The 23,640-nt window shown below is 31.8% G+C and overlaps 1 protein-coding gene across 1 annotated transcript; it reads right to left on the reverse strand.

Annotated features, from left to right (window-relative positions):
- Positions 1-950: 950 nt before the first annotated feature.
- Positions 951-23,640, reverse strand: LOC125072069 (D(4) dopamine receptor). The gene is made up of 2 exons (XM_047682571.1): positions 23,323-23,640; positions 951-2,458 (listed from the first exon to the last, which is right to left on the reverse strand). Exons 1-2 carry the CDS (start codon positions 23,499-23,501, stop codon positions 1,168-1,170), a joined length of 1,470 nt encoding a protein of 489 aa, XP_047538527.1. The 5' UTR covers positions 23,502-23,640; the 3' UTR covers positions 951-1,167.

Here is a 23,640-nt window from a genome sequence, read left to right on the forward strand (position 1 = left end):
AGACTTTTACTACTTATGCGAGGCAGTGATTAAGATAGAGGAAGTTAGTGTTGCTTGATGTCATTTTGATCGTTTTTTTGGGTGAGCCATTATATCCAGTCAAGAAGACGATATTGCACTTATTTCTGTTCGACATATAAAAGTGGACTGTATTTATTACGCTGCTGGTACATTCTCCAAACAATGTAAAATAAATAATAAAACGCAACCATCGGTGATGGGATTTAAAAGCGAAGCCTCACGCAGCTAGCGCCAAAACTCTTCTTCAGCATACTCCCACATCCTCAGCGCAGTTGACGCAGCCGTAGAAGTTGTATAAAAATATAATTGTATAACTTTGAGAAAATGAACTATGAATAATTTTCCATAAGAAAATACAAATTACACTATTACTACTTACTGTGACTTTTTAATGTATATTTTATGAAATATATTAAATTTACACATGGTTTAAGGTTAAAGACTTTTCAAGTGTGCAATGTTTATCGAAGACTTCTAGAGAACGTTGTAATTAAAAAGTAGTGTACACGTGTAAGCAAGAATGTTGTGTATGAATCGACAGTTAAAATATTTTCGTCACAAAAATGTATGTTTGCAAAGAAAATTTCTTTATATTTTAGTTCATTATTATATTTGTTTTAATTATTGTCCTTATCAATTCGATACGTCTCTTTATCATTTGATATTCTCGTCAATGACTGCAGTTTGATTTATAATTTATATCACATGTTGCAAAATATAATTCGCAAAGGTTACTTTTGGAAAGCAACTCGGCTGTGTTTTATTTCTAATGTAGTTAAATTTGTCTTGCGTTAGGATAACTTGTGTCAAGAACTCATGAAACAGTATTTCCTAACAATGTTTTATTATCAACCTTCACTGTTTATGTTTATTTTGTAACTGTCGGCACAATGACTAATCTACAGAGGCATTAAATTAAAGCACAAAAATATTTTATATGAATTTATTTCATACATTATCAGATAAAAATTGTCCGCTCAGCGGAAAGGTACACATGGACATAATAATAAATTACTTAAGCTAAATCAGTCTAACAGTCGCGCCAAACGCGGGTCGTCTTAATCTAGTATCACAGATGAGTAGAGCGGTGGGTCGAGACCGAAGGGAACAGCGCGCTCGCGACAGCGGGGCGCCGGTCGCCGGGGGTCACTCCTCCGATGCGGAGGAAAGTTGTGTACTGCCGCCTGAGCTGAAGGAACTGCGGCACGCGCTCGTTTCAGATCCGTTTCCCGGACCAGAAACGCCGTTTTCTCCGCTTTCACCCCCGTCGCCCCCAGGCGTCAATGTCCGTAATAAATCTAACGCAGCGCGGGCGCGCTGGCCATCAGCAGCTGCAGCGGATGCTGCACCTGACGGTCGATCCCACGCACTCTTCTGCGGTAGTAGCAGACGTCGAGCTTCTCGTTGTACGCGCCGTGAACGTAGCGCGAACAAAAATGGCGATACCGCTGAAGCCAGCAAAAGCAACGCTAACGCGGGCGTTCGAGCGCTAGCTGCTAATCCTGGTACTGCAGCAGACACAACAGCGGCTACCGCATGTGGCACGTGTAACATCACTAACGCACCAGTTAAAAGTCCAACTCGAGCTGCACGAGATTCTTCCCTATACCTAAATAATGAGGCATTCGAAATTCGACAACGGATTGACGTAATTCTAGATCCGTTATTTGAAGGCGCGGATATACGAGATTGTACAGCAAGATGTGGCGCCGCCAGTAACGGCGCGGAGCTTACTGCAGGTAAGCCTTTTCGTAGATCCTCATTTGATTTGGCCTCCCTTCGCGCATTCCGAAGACTTGCAACAGATGGGCAACGAACAGGACGTTCCGGAGGTAGAAGAAAAGGTCCAAACTTGCGATCAGTTTCCGTCACATTGTCCGGCACGTCGATTTTTAAAGTAAGTCCTTCGCCCTCCTCAATCAAGTCTGGCAAATTCACATGAGGCTCATGAAGTTGAAGAGCACTAGCTCCATGTGCACGCGCTCGTAGACCAGATGATCGCGCTGCTCGATATATCCTCGCATACATGACGCAAACTACAGAAACTGGCGCGACAATGCCAGCGAATAAGTACACGACGTAGTAGGCGAGCTCGACTCTATGGATAGCGGGCTCGAGCGGATAGTAGTGGCGTACCACGGCAATGGTGGCGCGAACAGTGGCTGCAACGGCAGCTGCGAGCCAAGTCACTGCACACAGGGCGGCAGGCCGGCGTTGCAACAGTCGAGTGTGGCAGCGCAGAGGATCCGTGACAGCGTGGTGCTGGTCCAACGCAATAAGCGTGACCGCCAGCAAAGCGACCAAACTGCACGCCGAGGCTGCGGCGTCACCGGCCTCCACCCAGCCGGCCTCCTCGTTCGCCGTGTGCTCGCCGAACAGTGCGGGCGCGAGGAGGGAGGTTGTCACCAAATTCGTCGCCAATAGGTTAATGACGAACCTAGAACAAAAGAAAACACTCATAAGTAAAGTAATAAACGTCATAAATGTACATCACGAGGTCGTGTTCGTTTAAGTGTACTGTTCTATAAACAGTTTCAAGTACGCAACAGAAGTTTGTTGCAAAATATCTACTCAAATCTTTCCTTGAAGTATAATTAATTTTACACTAATGATGATTTATAGTCGTAAGCCCAAACTGTTCGAGTTAGTTCTCATTCTAGGTTTAATTCAAGCGTCGTTGTAATAACACAAATGTTTATAAACAAAGGACTACAAGAGTCTACATAAATATACTGAAAATAGTTGGCATACTCGCGTAACTTTGTAAATATTCGAGAAGCCGCATGAACAGTACACGTTATTTGACAAGTGGTCAAGGGGGCGTTCAGACACACCCGTGTGTACTCTATCGAAGAAACTACATATATTTCTTACGTCAGCATCTATTTTATTGTCCTGTCATTCTGAATGTTGTAACTTAGATGCGGTAGATTGTAAACATTGGAACATGACTTTCGTAAAGTGTTGCAGCGTGACCGACTAATAGTATTCACGTGCTATTTGCTATTCCGGTCTCAATTTCAAATGTTGCCCTCGAAATGCGTCCACGGGTCAAGAAAATGAAGCCGCAGAATATTTCTTTAAGACTAAAAGAGTAAACAATACAAGAACAATGGGTTATATTGTATGCATACAACGTTCTAATAAAACGATAAGGAATGGAGGGCATCCAACGTTGATAATTAATGTGTACTTTTAATTGCTATTTATTTGACTATTATATGATTTAGCAAAACTCATCACTCGGTGTATTTAGCGCGACACATTTAACTGATCTCAAAAACGTATTAACATATTTATTTCTCTTATAGTTCTAAAACACGGGTTTTTATGTGTTTTGAAGAATAAAATTATGTGTATATTTTAAGGGTAGCAACACTTAAGGAATCAAATCGGTGTCTTATTGTTTAGGATAGTCGTTTGCAGCTTTGATAGTTAGTTTTGACGTTTTATATATAAGGCTTTAACTATCCATCCATTTTTTTTTTAATTTAACACGACCAATCAAATAAATACAATGAAATCGTTCATTCGCCGTTTATTTTTCGGTTCGAATAATTGAATCACACTAAAATAAATTTTAAGTTTTGAAATTGGAACTGAATATTTTATAAGCATTTAGTAAATATACATTCAGATTTATTATTGTTATTTATTGCCATACCAAATAATATTATTTCATCATCTTATTGAGGAAGATCTCGTTCAAATTTATCATAATCAACTTTTTTATATAAAGTGTTCAAGGTAAGGTTATTCTGAAAACTGAAACAAACATAACCTCCAAAGTGTAAATTGACAACGTTAAAATGAATGCTGCTATAAAGCGCTTTAACACTTCTCTTGTTTTTTTAAATACATATTTTATTATGGTTTCAACCGCGACAAAAGATTTTTATTTTGCCCGATGTTAGAGGTTAATATTCGTGACCATGGAAAATGGCGCAGTCGAATCTTTAGCCAAAATAAGAAATTTGTTGATTACGATTAATACGTGGCCCGATATGTGGATCGGATCCAGACCCTCGGGTTCTGAGGCCTTATATCGAGCCACTAGATCAACGAGGCAGTCAACAATAACATAATATAAAGAGTGCGCTTGAAGCAATTTAAACGAATGTGTGGCATTTATTTTAAATTATTTATATCAAAAATAAATTAATATTAATTTATGCCGTATAACTTGATATATTTATTGCATTATCTATTTTTAATATACTGGCAACGATGACAAAGGTCGTCTTCGATGACGATTTCTCAACGACGTGGTTCAATTTCTTCCAGTTTATTCCAATATTAACATACGTAGGCCCTTGCAGTTGATGATGACATTGCCTACACCGAGACCTTCGAGCATACATGATATATTTGAAAAACAAATTGTTCATTTAAAATTGCATATATGCAACGCGCATACATTTCTCATATAGGCGGAATCAGTGCTCGAATAGATGAATATATCTGCCGCCAAGGATTCCAGTAGTTTAGTTTCAATCAAAACGCGCCTTGAATATATGTTACGCACATATAGTTATATATATAAACTCAATATCATAGTTGTTTCTAACTGTTAAAATAACGAATATAAATCTTCTACGTGTGTGAGTAATGTACTATTCCTTAAAGGTTGAAACTATTTTGATTTTATCTATTATTTGGTGAATGATTTAGTCTGGGCCTAATGGGTATATAAATATATAATTAAATAAAGTAAACGCATCACATTCGCATATAACAATATACATTAAATTTAATTTGGTTTCCAAATTTGAACTGCTTTTTTTACTTAAGAAAATTGTCTAGTATAATATTTATGCGCAAATTATTCAGCCAATGAAAAACGAAGAATTTACGAAAATGAACTCTTAAAGAACTTAATAATCTTAAATGATTTTATATTAAATTACACCTATTTATAATACCAACGATAAAAATGTCTAGTATTATTCCGAGTTAAAAAAAAAAATTCCAAGTATCGGATGTTATTAAATAGTTTAAAAAACATTCATGACACAAACAGAACTATAAAAATATTAATTTTACGTCACGGTTCTAGCAAAGTGTGTCAAAGACTCCACGTTTATTAGTATCCTCTTAAAATGATTCCGATTATATTTTTTGACGTCTAAGGTCCAGATTACTATTGAAGTCGATGTCGTCTCACAATTTCTTTTATAGCACAAATAATTTACAACCGCCGTCTTCGAGAAGTGTATTTCTGAACAAATCTAAATTACACGTGAAGGCAAGGCTATTTAAATTTTATTTATATTTGACTAACATATGTTTTTAAAATTACATAATAGTGCAATTTTGTAAGAAATCACTTCGTTGGTATATCACTCGTGTAATTTTGTTCCATATAAATACATATACTTTTTTATATAATAAGTATATAAATGGACGAGCAGATATACCGCTTTATGGTGAGTGGTGAATCTGTTATGTCCATTGTATTACACTGGCTCACTCACCCTTTAAACTGGAACACAATAACACTGAGTATAGTTGTTTGACAGTAGAATATTAGTATTATTATTATTATAAATAATGTCATACATCACTCTGGCCTTACACGGCTATCTGTGGTGATTTCGAATTCGCTTCCCGAATTACGACTGAAACTCGAGCGTGAATGATTAATTTCGAGCAATTCAGTTGTGTTATCATAATTGCATGATGGTAGTGAACATAGTGTAAATATATGAAGCTTGTACACAAATCCGAGTTTACGAGATTCGAGCGTAATCTTCAACAAAACAAGGTCGGGGAAACCCAGCGTAACTGGTACAAAATTATCAAAATGATGTTCTAATATTCACGATCAAAACAAATGAATACGGATATTCTTAAATAAAAAATGTATCTCTGTGAAATACGTCAGAGGCTGACGATTAAGTCGTTTCAACAAATTAAAACGTTGTAAACAAAGTCACTGTTTCGACCTCAATCTTCAATAAATTAACATATGTATATGTAGGTAGATAATAAGAATGTATCTGTCTGTCAATATCCCACGAATAGGCAAAGGCTTGGAGGTGTTTGAAGTTTATTCGCGACGCTACTCAAATACAAGCGGATACACATTTGGATTGTACGCAGGTTTGAACCGCAATCTACAAATCACAACTAACCATTGGACGAACACGGCTACACATGTAGGTATTTTGGAAATTTACAGATTAATTTATAACATTCAGAGAACTTAGCCTATTAGCATATTCATAAGCATCATGAGTAGTCAATGGAAAATGTTCATATGGTCAATACTACTTGGACATTATCCGAAGGATTCCGTGCAATACTTAATTACCTAGCCTACTTTGACGCAACCATATTTATGTATTTAGAGACAATGTCGCAAGTGTGTTTATGATTACGCATTCTATGGGGTATTACGTGTCTAAGCAGCGTGTAACGATTTTAAATTATTTACAATCTACCCAATACTCCGGAATAATTCGAAAATTTGGTTGAAAAACATCATCGATATAGAATTCTAAACTTTATTTATCAATACATAGAAATCAATATCTGTTAATTTATCAATAGTAGAAGTAGATTCAATTAAAACTCCCTTTGATGATGAGTCGTTAATTATTAAAAACGAACTTACGGTGATACGCTATTTTGATACGTGTATCCTTTATGTTATGAATATTATATCCAGTGTCGCTTATCACTTTCTGACATTACACGATCGTGTTCCGAGTTGATTGTCGAGTTCGGTCTTGCATAATAACTTAACTGGAGTTGCGAGAAATTTGCTCATTGTAATACATTTTTGGAAACGCAAATATAATAAATACACGAACTTAGCTATCAAATAGTTTGTACCATGCGGCTTTTTTGCGTTTTAAGGGTGTGACGTCTGATATTAGATATAAAAAATCCCGCCAAGAAAAGTCCTGTCCTTCCTTGGAGTTACGCTTACTTCTCACCAAATATCATCCGATTTGGTTCAGTAGTTATCCGTGAAAGAGACAAAACTTATGCAAATAGAGAGATAGTATTACTATTAGTATAGTTTCAGCTTACTTCGTTACCAAAGATAAGATCTACATTGTTATCTCCAAAACTACAACATGTTGCCAAAAGGAACACTTTTTACCCGAGACAATTTTTTATGTAAAAATTGGTATAAATGAAACTTTCCATTGCAAAACCATAAGTGGCTTAATGATGTATTGTGTCGAATTTTTAATAACATTATAATAGACCATTAACGTTTAAATAGCACCAGTTTGTTTGTTTTAATGGGGCTTCAAATGCTACGTCAGTTTCCCATACGTGGTTGAACTAGACGATTTAAAAATATTTTGAAATTAGCAAACGTATTATATGTAAATTATAATTCATTTTCAATTAGACTTTATTATAAATGTGATCAATCTCGGTTATGATAATTTCAATATAACTGAAATGTTTAGGCTCAAATGGATTGGATCGATAGACAAGAAATACTGAGTTCTCACGTGTTTAGTTTTTAATTAATCACTTTGATTACTTGAATAAAAACTTTTTTGTAATGTAATCGATGACATTCAGCCTAACCATTAAAAAATTGATTACCAGAAAAAATATTCAAATATCGAATAAGTTACCAAGGATGACAGGATTAATATTTACAACAGCGCAATCCTTGCCAGCCTGGTCGTCACCACAACAATGAATCGCTTATCAATCCATCAATCAAAACGAACAATAGTTGACGCATGTGCACAAAGGCCATTTAACATACGCACTTAAATTACAAAAGGTTAAGTTTATAGGAAGGAAAGTAAAGTAATTTAACTTTTTAAGTAAGGAAAGAAAACATCCAATAATATTTAATTACTCGTACTTAATTTGAAATGACACTTAAAAGTTCCGCCAGATTTTTGTTCCGTGTGAAAAGCATTATGACATTTTAATTTGCACATGGCAACATTTTTATCTGTTAATCAATGCAGATATCAATAATTGACAATCTTGTGAAATGACTTTTAAGAAACTAATTTAATTTTTACTATAGTATGAAGATGACGTTTTTATTTGTTTATGCAAACGCGATCACCTTCATCAGTCGGAATTTAAAAAAAAGTTTTTTTTTTTTTTAAATATTTAATGAGCAAGATCAAAGACCAAAAGGCTCTGCAATTAAAAATAATTTAAAAAATCAACAGCGTGTAAGAATAAGAGTGTTTTAAACATTCTCTAAACAGGAAATAAGGACTTTGTACTGGAGTGGGGCGTAATAAAGTCCAACGAAGACTTTTCTCTTATAAAAGAAACTGCTTCGGAATTCAAACACGATTACTGTGTGTTATTGAATAAACATTTCGAATTGGCGCCCACGACAAGCAAGGTTAATAAATTGCATTTTAAAATTAGCTTGATTCATTTGCAACGGCTAAAGCTACAGATATCCTCGACATTCATTATTCTAATATCCTGTTTTATTCAGGAGAAAAGTATGCTGATGGATCAGAGATTCCGGGAAGAAAATAACGAAAAGACGAACAAATTTCACGTTACTTAAGATAAATCATAATAAAGATGATGGATTCTTCATGAGTGCCAATTGAAGTCAATGAACTTTACATAAGTCAAATGGAAGAGAATAAGTAAAAGTTCCTTCACCTTCCCTAATATTTATTATGCAATTACGGGAATGTGCGAAGTTTCCCTTTTTCCCTCGACCTCATTCTACGAACTGCCTGTTTATCTCTTTCTAACAACGTTAGTGTAAATGAGACAGCGATCTGCGAACACCGTTGCCTTCGAATTTATATAATTGTCAGGAGTTTTTTAAAAAGAGAATGGAAATTATACGATGATAGAAAGTAAAAAAACAACTTTTTTTTATTGCGATCGATATCAATAGACTTAAATTTAACTTAATGATTTTTTTTTTAATTGCTTTTTATGGCAAAGTGCTGCACAAATACAGCCACACGATATTGAAGTTATTTAATTTAAACATGAATAATACAATCACATTTTTGGAGTAGGACTTCAACGAACCGTACAAGCGTATCTTTTGTTTGACGTTTTTAAATATAAATGTATTTCGAATACAAATCATTTCATACGACACGACCTTCCACGGAGCGCTGCGTTGAATAATGTAACCGATATAATTCGATCGATTTAAAAATACATACCGAATGTGTAATGAGCTTTTGTGTAATCGATATTCAATTTGTCTGTATTATGACATTGGAAATTTTCGAAATCGTTCACGTCGCTTAAGATTCTCAGCTGTTTAATTGAAGTTAGTGAATAGAATTGACAAGTGACTGATGCTTTTAAGATTTAAGCAATGAACCTTTGACATTAATAAATAGATAGATATAATCTCCTTCGTTTCATTTGAATTCCATACTAATATTACAAATGTGAAAGTACTCAGCTGTCAAATGTATAAAGTCGATTTCGTCTTTGGCTAAGCAGTGAAGCAACTCTAAAGGTAAAGAACAAACTTAAGGATATTTTTAACTTTTAAGTAAAATATTAAACGAAGTCAGAATGACAATAGGACTTGGTGCTAATTTTAGACACAATAAAAAAGTTTAAATGGTTTTGTTTCATAGGGTAATACTTATTTTCGGACGCGTTTACGCATTTTGTTTACATAACCGCTGTTGTATTGATACGAAAATCCCACAATTGTGACGCTATTACTGTGACGTCATATTATTTTTCAAAATAAGGATAATTGTCAATTCCATTCATGATGTTACGGAGTAATGAATGTGAGTAGACAAGTATATAATAAATTAAATAAGGCCCGAAACATACTAGCGTTATTAATATACTTTGTTTGATTACTCTATACTAAATGTTAATTAAAAAAAAAAAACAATTTGTAATATTTTTTATTTTTGTATTTTGTTTTTTTTTATTATTGAAAAATATCCTGGCGGATATTAAATCTCAGCGTTTTCGTCACGTTGGATTGAAAAAATTAACACAAGAACTCCATACATTTATTCGGGCTGCCAAAAAAACGCGCGTTGAAAACGCTACGACAGACAATCAAGGAAATACCTCATTGATGTTAAGTCGTAGAGCGTTTACGGAATAACGTACTTAATTGAGTGTATATTAAAGTTTATGACGATATAACACAGGTTGTATGACTCAATATGACGCGTCTTCGCGATCGGACAGCTTGGACATTTTTTACTCCACTATATACTTTTATCAGTTCCATGATTCTTCCTTATTGTTATAGGGCATAGTAAATTTTATTTAGGGGGGTGATTAGTAAAACTAATTTTATTTATTATATATTTTTCAAGTTTACTTGAAGTTAATTGAGTATATGTCTTTATAGACAACAATTATTTTTTATTAAATATAATATATTTGATTTATTTATTACTATTTGCTTAATTCATGATTCTAATGCGGCGTGCACAATGGCGGCCATTGTTATGGAAGATCCATTGTTCTGCGCGTGCGCAACCAAACAGTTCAGGTGTATTACAAGTTTGAGGAACTGTCAGTGTTTTTATGAGCGGATTTCGAATCAGTATGTTATATAATGTCTAAGTGTTTTGTTTTAGTCACTTTCTTTTAAGATACTCGTAATTATTACATTTGGTTATATGTTTAAATGAGTAGCTCTAAGTAACATCGATTAAAGCATTCTAATTAATTATACAGGATAGTAATAAAATAAAAAAGGAAAAGTAAATGTTTTTAAAAAATAAATAAATTATTACGTTAATCTAAAACTGACTAACTAAATTGTTCAAATACGAAAATAAAAACGTCCTAGCCGATTTCTACTTCAGCGATTAATTGCACAAGTGCAAGGTGCACTCCCTAATCCCTCCCGTTCGTAATCCGATGGGGAGGTAGATCTGATTCAAAAGGAATGTACACACAAAAACTTTTTGATAGGCCGTCCGTTTGAACCTAGAAGTCATAATCAAACCGAACCGAACCTAGAATCCATATATCTAGCTACTAGACCAACGAGGCAGTCAAATTGCCTACAAGCAATTCCGTATATATTATGAAAATATGATCATAATGAGTTGCATTAATTTGAAATTGATGGATTATAAATTTAATAATAAAATATCTAAGCATTGATTGATGAGTAACTCGTAATGAATAATGGTTACTTAAATTACGGAAGTTATCAATTTTATTATATTCTGATAAATAATAAATGACCAAGAATTGTTTTGAATTTCATATCTTATCAGTACAAGTACCTTTTGATGTCTTGATAAACTACTAGTGCGGTCTGTCAAACAAGCGACCTGTTAGCTGTCAAACGTCACCTGTCAACTGTCAACATTGGTCCGACGTCAAGAAACGTCAGCGAATTTTTTTTTGTCATATTTAAATCTATCGTATTATATTAGACGTATCATTTTGTATGATCGAGATTATATATTAAATATGATGCATGTTTAAAACATTCGATTTGACAAAAAAAAATCCATAATGCCAGATGGTTTAGTTGAGAATGCCAAATGTAAGTAAAATAACCTCTCGACATTGTATATAAATATTTATTATAACGAAAACCATTGTTATTGTGTTTTATCGTAATAAATTTTCTAATCAGTCAAGAATATATGAATATTTAATTGAATAACGCAACACTATCCATATGTATGTACTGGTAGATCCATTGACCTTAACCTGAAAACAAGTACGTCTCAGGTACATAATGAAACATAGTGACCTAATTTAATGTTGAGCTTTAGAAACTAAGATAACACTAAAGACATTAAAGGTTATTTGGTTGGATTTTATTTTAGGCTGAATGATGTTGGGTCGTGAATAAATTAAAAAAAAAAAACAAACAATGACATTCAAATTCCTACTATATAACCATGAAAACTCGGTAATAGATTAAAATAAATAATAATAAAAAAGTAATACTTGAATTGTGCAATTTATTTTTGTGTGTCAATATTATACGTACACAACAAATTTAGAAATAAAATCGCAAATTCATTTCGACCTATTTACACAGGTACGTACGTAAACAGGAACGGACAGTTAATGCCCTAGTTTAGGTGACGAGGGATGTAAATTATTTCGCGGTATAAATTTTCCACGAAATGTAATTTTTTTTTTACAAGTATTGACAAACACCCGTAATCTTAAAGACTTACGATCATCATTCTTATTAATAAATACTGTAAGTCGTCATCTTTGCGATAGATTGCGTATCCGGTATGCGAATATTGACGCGAGTGTTTATTTTTTATATTAAAAGCAAGTAGAGCATATTTTGCTATCGAAATTATCCTTGAAATAAAAAAAAAAATTAACGATGTCATCATACTTTAGATTAAAGTAATGTTTAACGTAACGTACTTTTACATTTATTTATTTTTTTTGCACATTTAATTGATATAATGAAAATATTTATGACCTTCATGTAACAAAATAATTGTATCTCCTGTATTGAATCTTACAACGAAATCGAACGTTAAAATTAATTTCAGTTTCGCATAATATATGGGTCATGGAAGTGTATAACACGGTGACATCAAGGCGAAACCAACCTGGCGTGTGGCCCTTGTCTACTAATTCTTATCACTAATTATATTTCGAACTAACAGCTCGTCCCGACTTGAACGGATAAAATTCATTCAAACTAACCCCTCCCATTTATACATTAAAGTCGCCATTGCATATCCGAGCGTATGAAATTGTATTTTAGGATATTTGTGAAAAAAGAGTAACCACTGAGTTTCTTGTCGTTTTCTCGGAAGAATCTAAATTATATTACATTAGGTTATCTTGACGATTCAAATTTATTTAAATATAGAATGTTTTGATTCTGTTTTTTTTTTGTGTTATTATGTTTTAATTTCGATACTCAGTAGTTTTGACTGTACATAGATTATATTGTTGATTACAAAAATAACTAATGTCACTTGTAATTGTTACAAAACCATTTGTTTAAAACAATGCAGATTTGGTAATAGCGTGAGACAATAGTTTCGTAGTTATGAAATGCATACTACGTTCTGCGTATACTTATTGCTAACTTAAATATGCTTCAGTGGAACCATGTTCTTGTTTAGACGTAAAATTAAAAAAAAAGATAATAATATTTACTCAACTAGAGCGAATCTAGTATAGCAAATTGGTATATAAAATTATGACTTGAAACCAAAATCGGCTGACTATGATAAATGAAGTTTGCGGATAAATATTATCACGGAACAAAATTATCCAGAATTCTTTTTTTAAATTATTCTTGGCACCGGTAAATCGGTCACTTGATCATAAGTGGTGATGATCAACTAGACGTTGGCACTGTAAAAAAATATTAACCACGCAATCAATGAACTGCCAACCACGAGATTCGAGGTGTCCCTTCTATACATGCGTGGGCTATAACAGTTTTCACATGAGTAATTTTACACATGAGTTACGCATATTATTTTGAAAACGATATCTTACTGGTGGTATTTACCGATCGCTTATTCATACAGAACTATTTGTTATTTACCGAATGACAGACTCGTTAATTCCATTGAAAATTCAGAGAACACTTCGATGTAAATAATTACACATGTACCTAAAGAGGTATACTTAAGGTGTATACCGTTTTGCGTTTAGAAATATCGTCGTAAATTTTGCCAAACTATAAAGATTGGCAAAATAAGTTATTTATGAATGAAGCAAGTAGTGTTTTATATTCATGTCAGATTTGTGCTTGACGACAATAGCTCAACGAACAAACTTATCAACTCATCGCTAAGCGGTCGTAATCTGAGCTTATGATACTTCATTGTATTCATTAGTTCTTCTCGGCTTAAGAATAATCAGAACTCATAGCACACGAAACGTGACACATGAGTCTTATACAACATCGTGACACAGGTGTAAACCCCAAGGAATTGGATATACATATGAACTGACGTATTGCTGTTAAACAATTGATACAATTAGGAATTTGAGTAAATATACTTCCACACTTGTCTCGAATCAATTAAAATCTATGCATGACGTAATAACCACAGAGTCCACCTACACATGACAGAGACTAATTCGTAATATGATCGCTCTTGATTTATCTGACTAGCGAAATAGATATATCGCTTTTGGCTCAGTAATTTTAATATATATTATTAAAGAAAGTAAACAGCTATCTATGGTTTGCGTGCAATATATCTTCTAGTCGTTTGTGTAATTATCGACTTTGTTGCAAGTTAAAATTAATGTAACTTATTTATCTGTGGAACTGGCTGTTTCTTGCTTGTAATCTCATACGTCAAATAAAAAAAAATATACTGCATCTAAATTTGAGTAGTTTTATATATATAAAAAACCATTATTTGTTACAGGTGGTATTTACCTAGTTTTAAATTTTATATTCATAAAGCCGCTACAAGTAATACCGTAATTATTACATCACTTACCGATCATCAGAGAGGCGGGTGATCATGACGGAATCACATACCATAAGCTTAGGATTAATGCGCTATCTCAAATATATAATACGTCAGAAATTCTTTTTTCCACACAAGTAGCCATTTTATTATATGCCAATAAAATAATTCGAACATCTTTCAAATTTAAAATCCTTCTAAATTTCGAACACGAATTGTCTATGTGATTCAAATGTAACAATAGTTTATGCTTTTCCAGAATTTATTAATATTGTCGGTAGTCAAACGAATAGTAAGGGAATTATAATTATTATATGTATGATAAAAAATAAACTGAAGTTTAATAAAGGCACACCATAAAAATATTTTACGTTTCTAGAACATTAAAATGTATCGGTTATTAAACCAATATTATTACTTTTAAAGTAATATTTAACATATATTAATAATTTAATTTTTTATTCGTTTCATTTTAACGATTTCATTGAATTACTTAAGTGGTGTAATAATAAATTAGTCATAAAAATTTATATTAAAATTAACGACGCCGTGTTTTTCCGAGATATATTGTATAATTTTAGCATCGGCGAAGGGTCTCGGCAGCAAATAAAATCAAAGTATCTATATTGACTTGAGTTTATGCATTTGAACCGGACAGGGAAGGCGTTAACAATATAGTACAATAACGCAATAATACTTCTAATAAACTTAAATAAATAAAAATTTTGCATTTCAATCCCATAGATTTTAATTTTACACAAAAGAGATAGATAATATAAAAGCCCAAATGTTAGAGCGAGACGCAACACCCAAATTAAAAGGCATGGTGTTTTATTAAACACTTTGCTAGACGCCAAATAATTGTAAGATCGTGCAATAAAACTATTACAATATGCATTTGTAAGCTCAGGTAATAATAAAATTATTTCTGCAAAGATAATTAACGCCTAACGTAGGAAACGTTTAACTACTATTCATGGTCACTGTTACCTTTAAACTTGGTTTAGTAATCGGTGTAAAAACATACAGTTTTCTTACCTCAAATTCTTTATTTAAGCTTATTACGTTGCGATATTAATAATAAAATATCATAAAGATAAATAAACGAAGACATATTAATGGGTGAATTCATAGAAATGTTAAGTGCCAAATGTAATTTATTATGATGTCATCTGAAATCTAATATGGCGGATGACAGATGTCACGTTTGTAATATAACATGACAATAATCGTATTATTTTTACGGGAAGTTTACGTTCCATTTTCGAAAATTTTGTGTCAATATTTTATTATTTTTATAACCGTTAGGATTACAATTAAATTTTTCAAGTTGTTTTAGCCGTACAAGCTGTTTTCTTGAACTATTTGCATTATTTATTTGTAAGACAAGACAAAGAGCTATGAATTATCTATGGATACAATATAATAATAGTAAAAAATCGTTAAAGTATGCCCGTTAACAATGGAATAAATTACTTAAAATCCTACCATTTGTATTGATTGAATTCTTAAGAAAATATATTTAAACATTTTATTTAAAAAAATTTAATGATTAACATAAACGACAAGTAATTTGTAACGAATTTTAAAATCATTTGTCCTGCTTTACAATTTGGTAATCGCGTTTAATTTTTTCACGACAGTTGTTAACACGTGCCAAACATAACAACGAAAAGTTTGAATCATTTTAAAAGCCAATGTAGCATTTAATAACTTGCAATTAGGTTTAATTTAGATTAAAAAGTCAATATGAAAGTTTATTTTTAGGATGAAACTTAATGATACAATTCATTAAATTTATATTGTGTTACCTGTTATAAAAATACCAGCTAAATTTGTATTTTCTATCTATAAACTTACTTTTTAAACAAAATAATCAATTCACTGTACTTTGTTCTTTTGAACAATACGTAACCTTTACCGGAAGGCCAGATTTAACTCGTTACCTTTTTTTTTTACAAAACAATTGATTGTAAAGGAGATTGTATATCAATCAAAATATCAGTTTTGTTTTAAATAATATACTTTTATTGTTGTCACTTGCGTTTTCCGTCATTCACATTTTAATTAAACAAAATAAAGTAAATCATAAATGAGTGATAAATAATACTATCAAGGTATGATTTATCAAAACAATTTAAAATTATTATTATTAGCATAGATTTTGTTTTTTAATATTGTAGTTAAGTACTTGTAAAATTAGTCACATGTTTTCTTTTTTTTTTTTTAATTCATATTCATTCAGGTTAAAAATATTAGCACCAGGTTAAGTCGCGGTAAGCCAAGTCAAGATCAAATCGTCTAATTTGTTTCCGTCGTTTTCATATGGAAATTAAGATATACAAATTTCAAAAATGTCTGGTTCCGATAACCTTTGCGAAATAATAAATATGTAATGGCGCGTCGGATTGGCATGAGGATGTTTGTTTGTTCCGTTCAAAAGATACTTCATCGTAATATTATAACAGAGATTTATAATGAGATTCTATACATGCGATTTTGACGTTTTCCGGTTTTCTAACCTCAAATCATGTAATTAACAAAATATCGAGTTACCATCATAAAAAAAACTAAAAATATATTTCTATATTAAAATAAATGCTTTTGTTTATCTGTATTATTACTATTGTAAAAAATGTTACTACATATTTTCATTACTGAAGTATTATCAGTTGTCGACTGTCTATACATTGAACTGTATAATTTGTCATTTTAGAATTATGATCACATAAACTGTAGACCGGGGAATAGACAATTTTGGTGGACAAAATTAAATTTGGAATTTTTTTTTTTTTAAATTGACAGATGTTTTTTCTACAATGTTTTATATAAACAATAGTAGGTAAGTAAAATTTATTCATGTCAGTGAAAATATCAGTGAAATTAAATATTTAAATGTGAAACTTAAGGTGATTGAACTTGATCCATACGACTTTTTTTTCGCCTTTATAAAAATATTTGTAAATATTTATTTAATGCACGGAGGGACTTAGGATTTCGGTTATTAATATATAAATTGAGTTTTTTTATTGTAATTTAAATTTTATTTTTATAATTATGTGATTTGTCAGTTATTACATATACAACAAGTGTCACGCTAAATGCAGAAACTGTGAATACAATTTTGTTGTGTAATAAAAAAGAAATAAATTGCAATAATCACTTAACATTCCAGAACACACTAGTATTTTTTAACAGAACTAATGACGTTCTACTTTTTTTTTTAATTTGCCTATTTAAAAAAAAGGTTTGATTTTATTGCCAAAGAAATGCTTTCGTAGCGAGGTATGCGACTCGAAAGCGGCGCTCAGCTTGTTAACTACCAACATGTCATTCATCAATGTACTTTTACCGGATCTATGCAGACATATAGATACATACATAAATTCTAATATATAAACATTTAAAATAAGTAAATATGAGAACTATCTGTCAATCGTATGGTAATTTATACGAGATAATTTCGTTTTAGAACTTTATACGTTATAACTAACAGTTACCAATTGTCCTATGTGGCGTAACGCTCATTCGAAGATAACATCAAAGAACAAGCAACCTTGTAATATTAAGCCATTGTTAAATAGATATACGCACATTCTAAAACAAATGAGTATTTCTTTATGTACAAATTACTAAAATTATATTAATTAATAAAACGAAATACCTTTAAATAGTTCAAAGATTAATTTCAAATATCGAAGTATACGTGTTAAAAAAAAAAGAACATTTAAGTTGCCAGAGTTTTAATTAAATACAATTGAATACAGATTATATAATTCAAATCGGATCGAATAGATCGATTTTGTCAATGATCGTCAGGCCCACAATCTTTAGATGAGTCATCGGCAGTCGGGCACATAGATTAAAAATAGCTTATAGCCGTTGTGTGGCAAAAATCCTACACATTAATTTTAACATCGACATTGACAAAGCTGATATTTTGCGGGTATTATTAATTTTAATATTTTTAGTATGATTTATAAATATCTATGTACCTTATACATTCCTTCTATGTTTTATGTCGCCCTGGTACTTCCTTTAACTTTTTTTTCAACCACATAATTGTTAAATGTCAATGTTGTCTAAATTGAATATGGTTTAGTTAGGAATTACCTGATTTATTTTTATATTCCAATAATTATTGCAAACCACTCATTACGTACGTTATGTATATTGTATTTTTTTTTTCGAAATACTTGTGTCAAAGCAGAATGGAATGAGATCACTTGTCATAAACGTTTTCTTTTCTCATTAAAAAAATATAAAGTGTGAAAACATAAACGAATTGTTTCATATTATCTATACCGTACTTAGTTTCATTTAATTCGTGATGGAATGTCGTCGGTATTTTTATTTCATTAGAAGATATTCAGCCTGTCAATCATCATAAACATTATTTTCAAGTCTTTATTACTTTTTGTCGGCCGTCTTCGCGATTAAACGAAATAAAAAAAATCCTATTTTATAAGGAATAAACTGTCATTAAACACGACGGCCATGATTACGCCTTCTAATACTTATTTGAATTTTAGATTAGTTTTTGTATAGTATTTTAATTTACAATACAATTTATAAAAAAATAATGAATTTGTATAATTTATTTTAATTAATTTACCTTTTAAAACATTTTTCACCATGAACCTGACTTTTTATGCTATTCGAAATAAGTAATTCAATAGGTCATACAGTTATATTTTAAATATTGTATTAATGAAAACTAACGTAACTATGAATCGTAAATTCCTTCTAAATAGACGATAATGTTTCAAGTGGTCTCTAACCCGCGATATGATAGTTCTTGACATAGTTTAATAATTAATACGCCTGTATCTGCACAGTGTCTTTGTCAAGGAGTTTAAAAGTTATGATCGTTAATTTAATACCATCGGTCATTTTATTGTTTTGTTCCTAAAAAAAATTATGCGTGTGATGAAATTCAGCTATCATTCTTTTTTTAAATACTCTTCAAATTACCATTTATTATCTGTATGGTATTAATTATTGCTTTTTAATCTGTCGGCCTAATTTTGTCGCGACCTCAACTTGCAAAATTGGAATGGAAAATTTTCAAAGCTAGCGATCGCATACGATTCTACGTCTACAATGTCTGACTTTCTCCGTGCCATGTAGGAAGCTAAGTTTAATCGATCAAAAATAATAAATCACGTCATTTTTGAAATTCGAAATCGAATCGTACGAAATCAAAACAAATGAGTCTAACAATGATTTTCTTTTCCTGGAATTGACCATGAATTCGAATGATGACATTTTAGGATGTAATCAATAATTAATTCTTATCAATGCTCTGTTAAAACAATATCGATTTTTTCTGTTCTAGGACGAATAAGAATGTCAATATTGTTATTCGATTAATTTCAAATTAAGATTATTCGACATTTGTCAACACAAGATAAAGTAATGAGGGTTTACTAATCGCTTTGTAAATAAGCGATCACTTTGTTATAATGGAAAAGATTATATGGAGACCTTTAACTATACTACATGGGTAAAAAAAAACACGTAAAAATATATTGGATAAATTAAAAGTGATAATCTAATTAATTACAACGCAAGAAATTACTACACATATATTAAAAACGAGTTTTGGTATATTTTTTTTAAAAACATTCGTGTTTATTTCATCGATACATAATTCGGAAAAAAAATACATTTACTTCTTTTTGTAACATTTTTGTTTGTTCCATTTTTAAAATTGCTTATGATTTGAAATAAGCCAGGGTGGTTTACGTGTAAAAACGACTAGAAATCTATGATAATGCCTAAAAAGTGATTATAATTTTATTGTTAGTTCATAAGCCTTTAAAACATTGACTCAGGATTAAGTCCAGGCGACATGTCGCCATGTCAGGCCATCGTTGATCCTACGATTACCCATTTCCATTATAATGAATACACTCGTAATATCTTGGTAATATTCCATTCCTTGACAAAGACATCTTCATCATCATCAAACTTTAATGTACAAATCCCTTATCATACAAATAGCTAATAGACTTCAGACTGAAGAAACTTCGCACTTTGCATATAAAACGCAATATATTTAATAATACAATAATATTTATCATTTATGAATTAAATATCGCTATAGAGTTATGTATACTTTACATAACGACAAAAAACTAATACGACAATTTATCGATACCGACTTTTTACAATTTTGAAACTAACAAAATATCAAATCTTATCTGAATATGTAGTTTAGAAAGTTCGATTTTAAATACATATTTAGAAATTGCTGCTGTATCTCATTCGTATAATAAATCACAGGCAGGTTTTCCTCCACATTTACCAGAACCAGAAGCTTGATAAGATAATTGAATACAGTTACGGGCATTGATCAACGCAGAGCACATTCTTACGCGTACTGACGTGATCATTCTCTAATTATGAAATTAAACATATCGTAATACGACTTGTACGAATACTGTCTTAACTATATTTAGCAATAGAATAAAACCTGTAACTATTGCTTTGATTTAATACAATCCGATCGTCAACGAGAAGCTGGATGACGGTGGGTTTTTTACGCAAACTTGAGTAATACTAACGACATAAAGTTTAAATATTATAATATAAAGAAATTATTACATTTAATTACAATATTGAATCTATATAATGCATTTAGGAAATCATTCGATAAAACAATTCGAAATTATTATAAAATGTCGTACGAACTATGAAATATTTTAAATTATTTTCATAAAACATTTTGTAACGATATCCCGTTCAAATACGTATAACATTTAACACGATAGTCGATTAACACAATTACGAATAAACAATTGAAACATTAATCCAATTAAATTGGCCCGAGAATCGAAATGTTGCCAAAATTCTATTTAAAGTATTTATTTAATTTTATTTGGTTCAATTGCTATCGTTGCATGAACGGACGGAAGTTTAAAAATCGTCTACCCACGACGATCAATTCCATCAGAATCAATTGCCGTGGAACTCCTATTCATGGCGGATACAATGATTCATCTGATAAACGCAATACATAGTTTAACATTTAAATAAACAAATATTTAATCGAAGGTTAAAGACCGTTGACATAGAAAGCGAGCAACAGTGCCTCTTGTGTGTCTGTTTATTATATGATAATATTATTATGTCACGAGGTACGCCCCGCAATCACTTGGGAGAAGACCTACTAAACTCATAAACAATTATTTCATAATTTCTCTTTCAATTATTTATTTATAATTTTTATTTTTACTACGGGGTAAAGGCCTCTTCGGAGTTATTTTCCACGCCGATAGACTCAAGTTCATTACGTCTCGTCTTGGTTCGTGTGATAAAGTATTCAATCGCATTAGACTTTGTCAATATTAATACCTAATAATAGTTATATTCACGTCACAGTTAAAGTGAAATAGTTCTGTTTTATTTATTTTATTAACGAAATAGTTAAGGGCTTAAGTGGTTACGACGTTAACCCTAATTTAGGGTTCATTATTCTAAAAGACAATTAATTCAACGAAGTCAAACAGTGAACAAAAATATTGAAGGTATGATCTATTATATCTCGTTGATCATTTCAACTTTAAATATTTTTGTAACAAAATCTTCCCTTCTTAAGTTCTCGTAAGTAATGTCTTGTCGATTGCTAACTAGTTTTATTTTACAATTTGTAATTGAGAGTCGAGATTCCGTTATGTGGGACACCGGTCTCGTCTCCTGTGATCTTTCGACCACATTTCACCGCAACTATAAATTTATGTTGCAAAATGTGAAGACTCGGTATATCTCTTTAATCAAACGCAGATAGATTAAATTATATAACTGATTTAATTTCAGTTTAAACCGTTTGATGTTTCAAAGTAGTAACAAAAATTTTGCTCAAAGTTCATCCACGAAATTAAACCTTGAGATTAGTTGCTCTGTAATGAGAATGCATTTTTGATGTTATTTAAAAGTGATTTTACTATTAAACGATTGAGATTACTATTTGAGCCCTTTGTTTATCTTATCTTTGCCATTATGAAGTACTTTTTTAAATCATAGATTCTCAGTAATCCCTACTTAGAAGACAATACGGTATACGGTTATTATGCCCAGAAACAATATAAATAATACCTTTTTACAGACACTTAAGTAGACATAATTAAAAAAAAACAAAGGATCATTAATCTTTCAAGGATAATAAACTATAACTTCTATTGAGTACAACGAAATATGAGTTTATGTGAATTACCTTGCTTAACAGTTACATTAGCCGAAAAGTTTTTATTGAGTGTCTTTGAATGGTAGACGGACGATGAGGCGTGACCTTCTTGATTCTGACGAAACAAGTAGAACGGCTTTGTAATTTTTTAACTTTATGACTCGTCTAAAACTGTCCAACTTGATCCCGATGCGGTATATGAATAATAAATAACAAAAGTATGTAAAAAGAAACACAAGGAGACCAGGTAGATGGACGGACCGACACTAATGATCTAATAATAATATGGGGTTTGGCTGAAGCCCAACTTGTATAGAATATGCAGAGAGATTTTTTTTAAATCGAGCTTATTGGTTCTGAAGTTTGTTTTGTTATTAGTCCTTTGTTTGTTTGTACGTTTATCCTTACATATGGAATGTTGTTTCTTAGCCTTTTTTGCTATTATATGTTATAAGACAACTGTTTTACTACATAAATATATACATTATTATGTTTTAAATGTGTTTATTTTTATAGAATCATGTTTCGTTTATAAGTTTAGAATTTCCGTTTGAATACATCGGCAATCCACTCTCTCTTATTGGAGACGGATTTCTGTATTGCCATCTACGTGGACCTGTTGCATATCGTTAAATCAATATCATTAACTTTGCATCAAAATTTAGTAACTTGTCCACCTTGATAGAGGCGATTATATCTAAAGAATATCCTTTTAAATTTAGTTTACTAATGTATTTTTGTGAAACTTACCGATTTGATATAGTCCTCAGTCCGGGTCGTCTACAGAATACTAATAGGGCCAACGAATTGCCCGCAGTCGATACCAAAAACAGAGCAAGGAGCACAATCTCCTCGACAAGCCGGTCTTTTGCTTCCATCCCCTCTGACTTCAACGCTCGTCCAGGAGACAAGAAAGCCGACTGTTCCATACAAATATCATCACTAACACAAATAGCACTTGCACGCAATCTAACACTTAGTCCGTTCGCAACTGCTGTAAAGTTGCGTGAAGTTTAGAGAACACGCTGGTCGAAGCGGCCGCGTCTTTCTCGTTTCACTGTCAGTTGA

This window comes from Vanessa atalanta, chromosome 20 (genome assembly GCF_905147765.1).
Source record: "Vanessa atalanta chromosome 20, ilVanAtal1.2, whole genome shotgun sequence".
Classification (NCBI taxonomy): Eukaryota; Metazoa; Arthropoda; class Insecta; order Lepidoptera; family Nymphalidae; genus Vanessa; species Vanessa atalanta.

What these genes read in the sequence shown, in the direction of transcription:
- LOC125072069 (XM_047682571.1), bottom strand. Translation starts at nt 23,501, where the DNA reads ATGGAACAGTCGGCTTTCTTGTCTCCTGGACGAGCGTTGAAGTCAGAG. An exon ending in CTGAGGACTATATCAAATCG is followed by an intron (nt 2,459 to 23,322) that starts GTAAGTTTCACA and finishes CTTTTGTTCTAG; the next exon opens with GTTCGTCATTAACCTATTGG.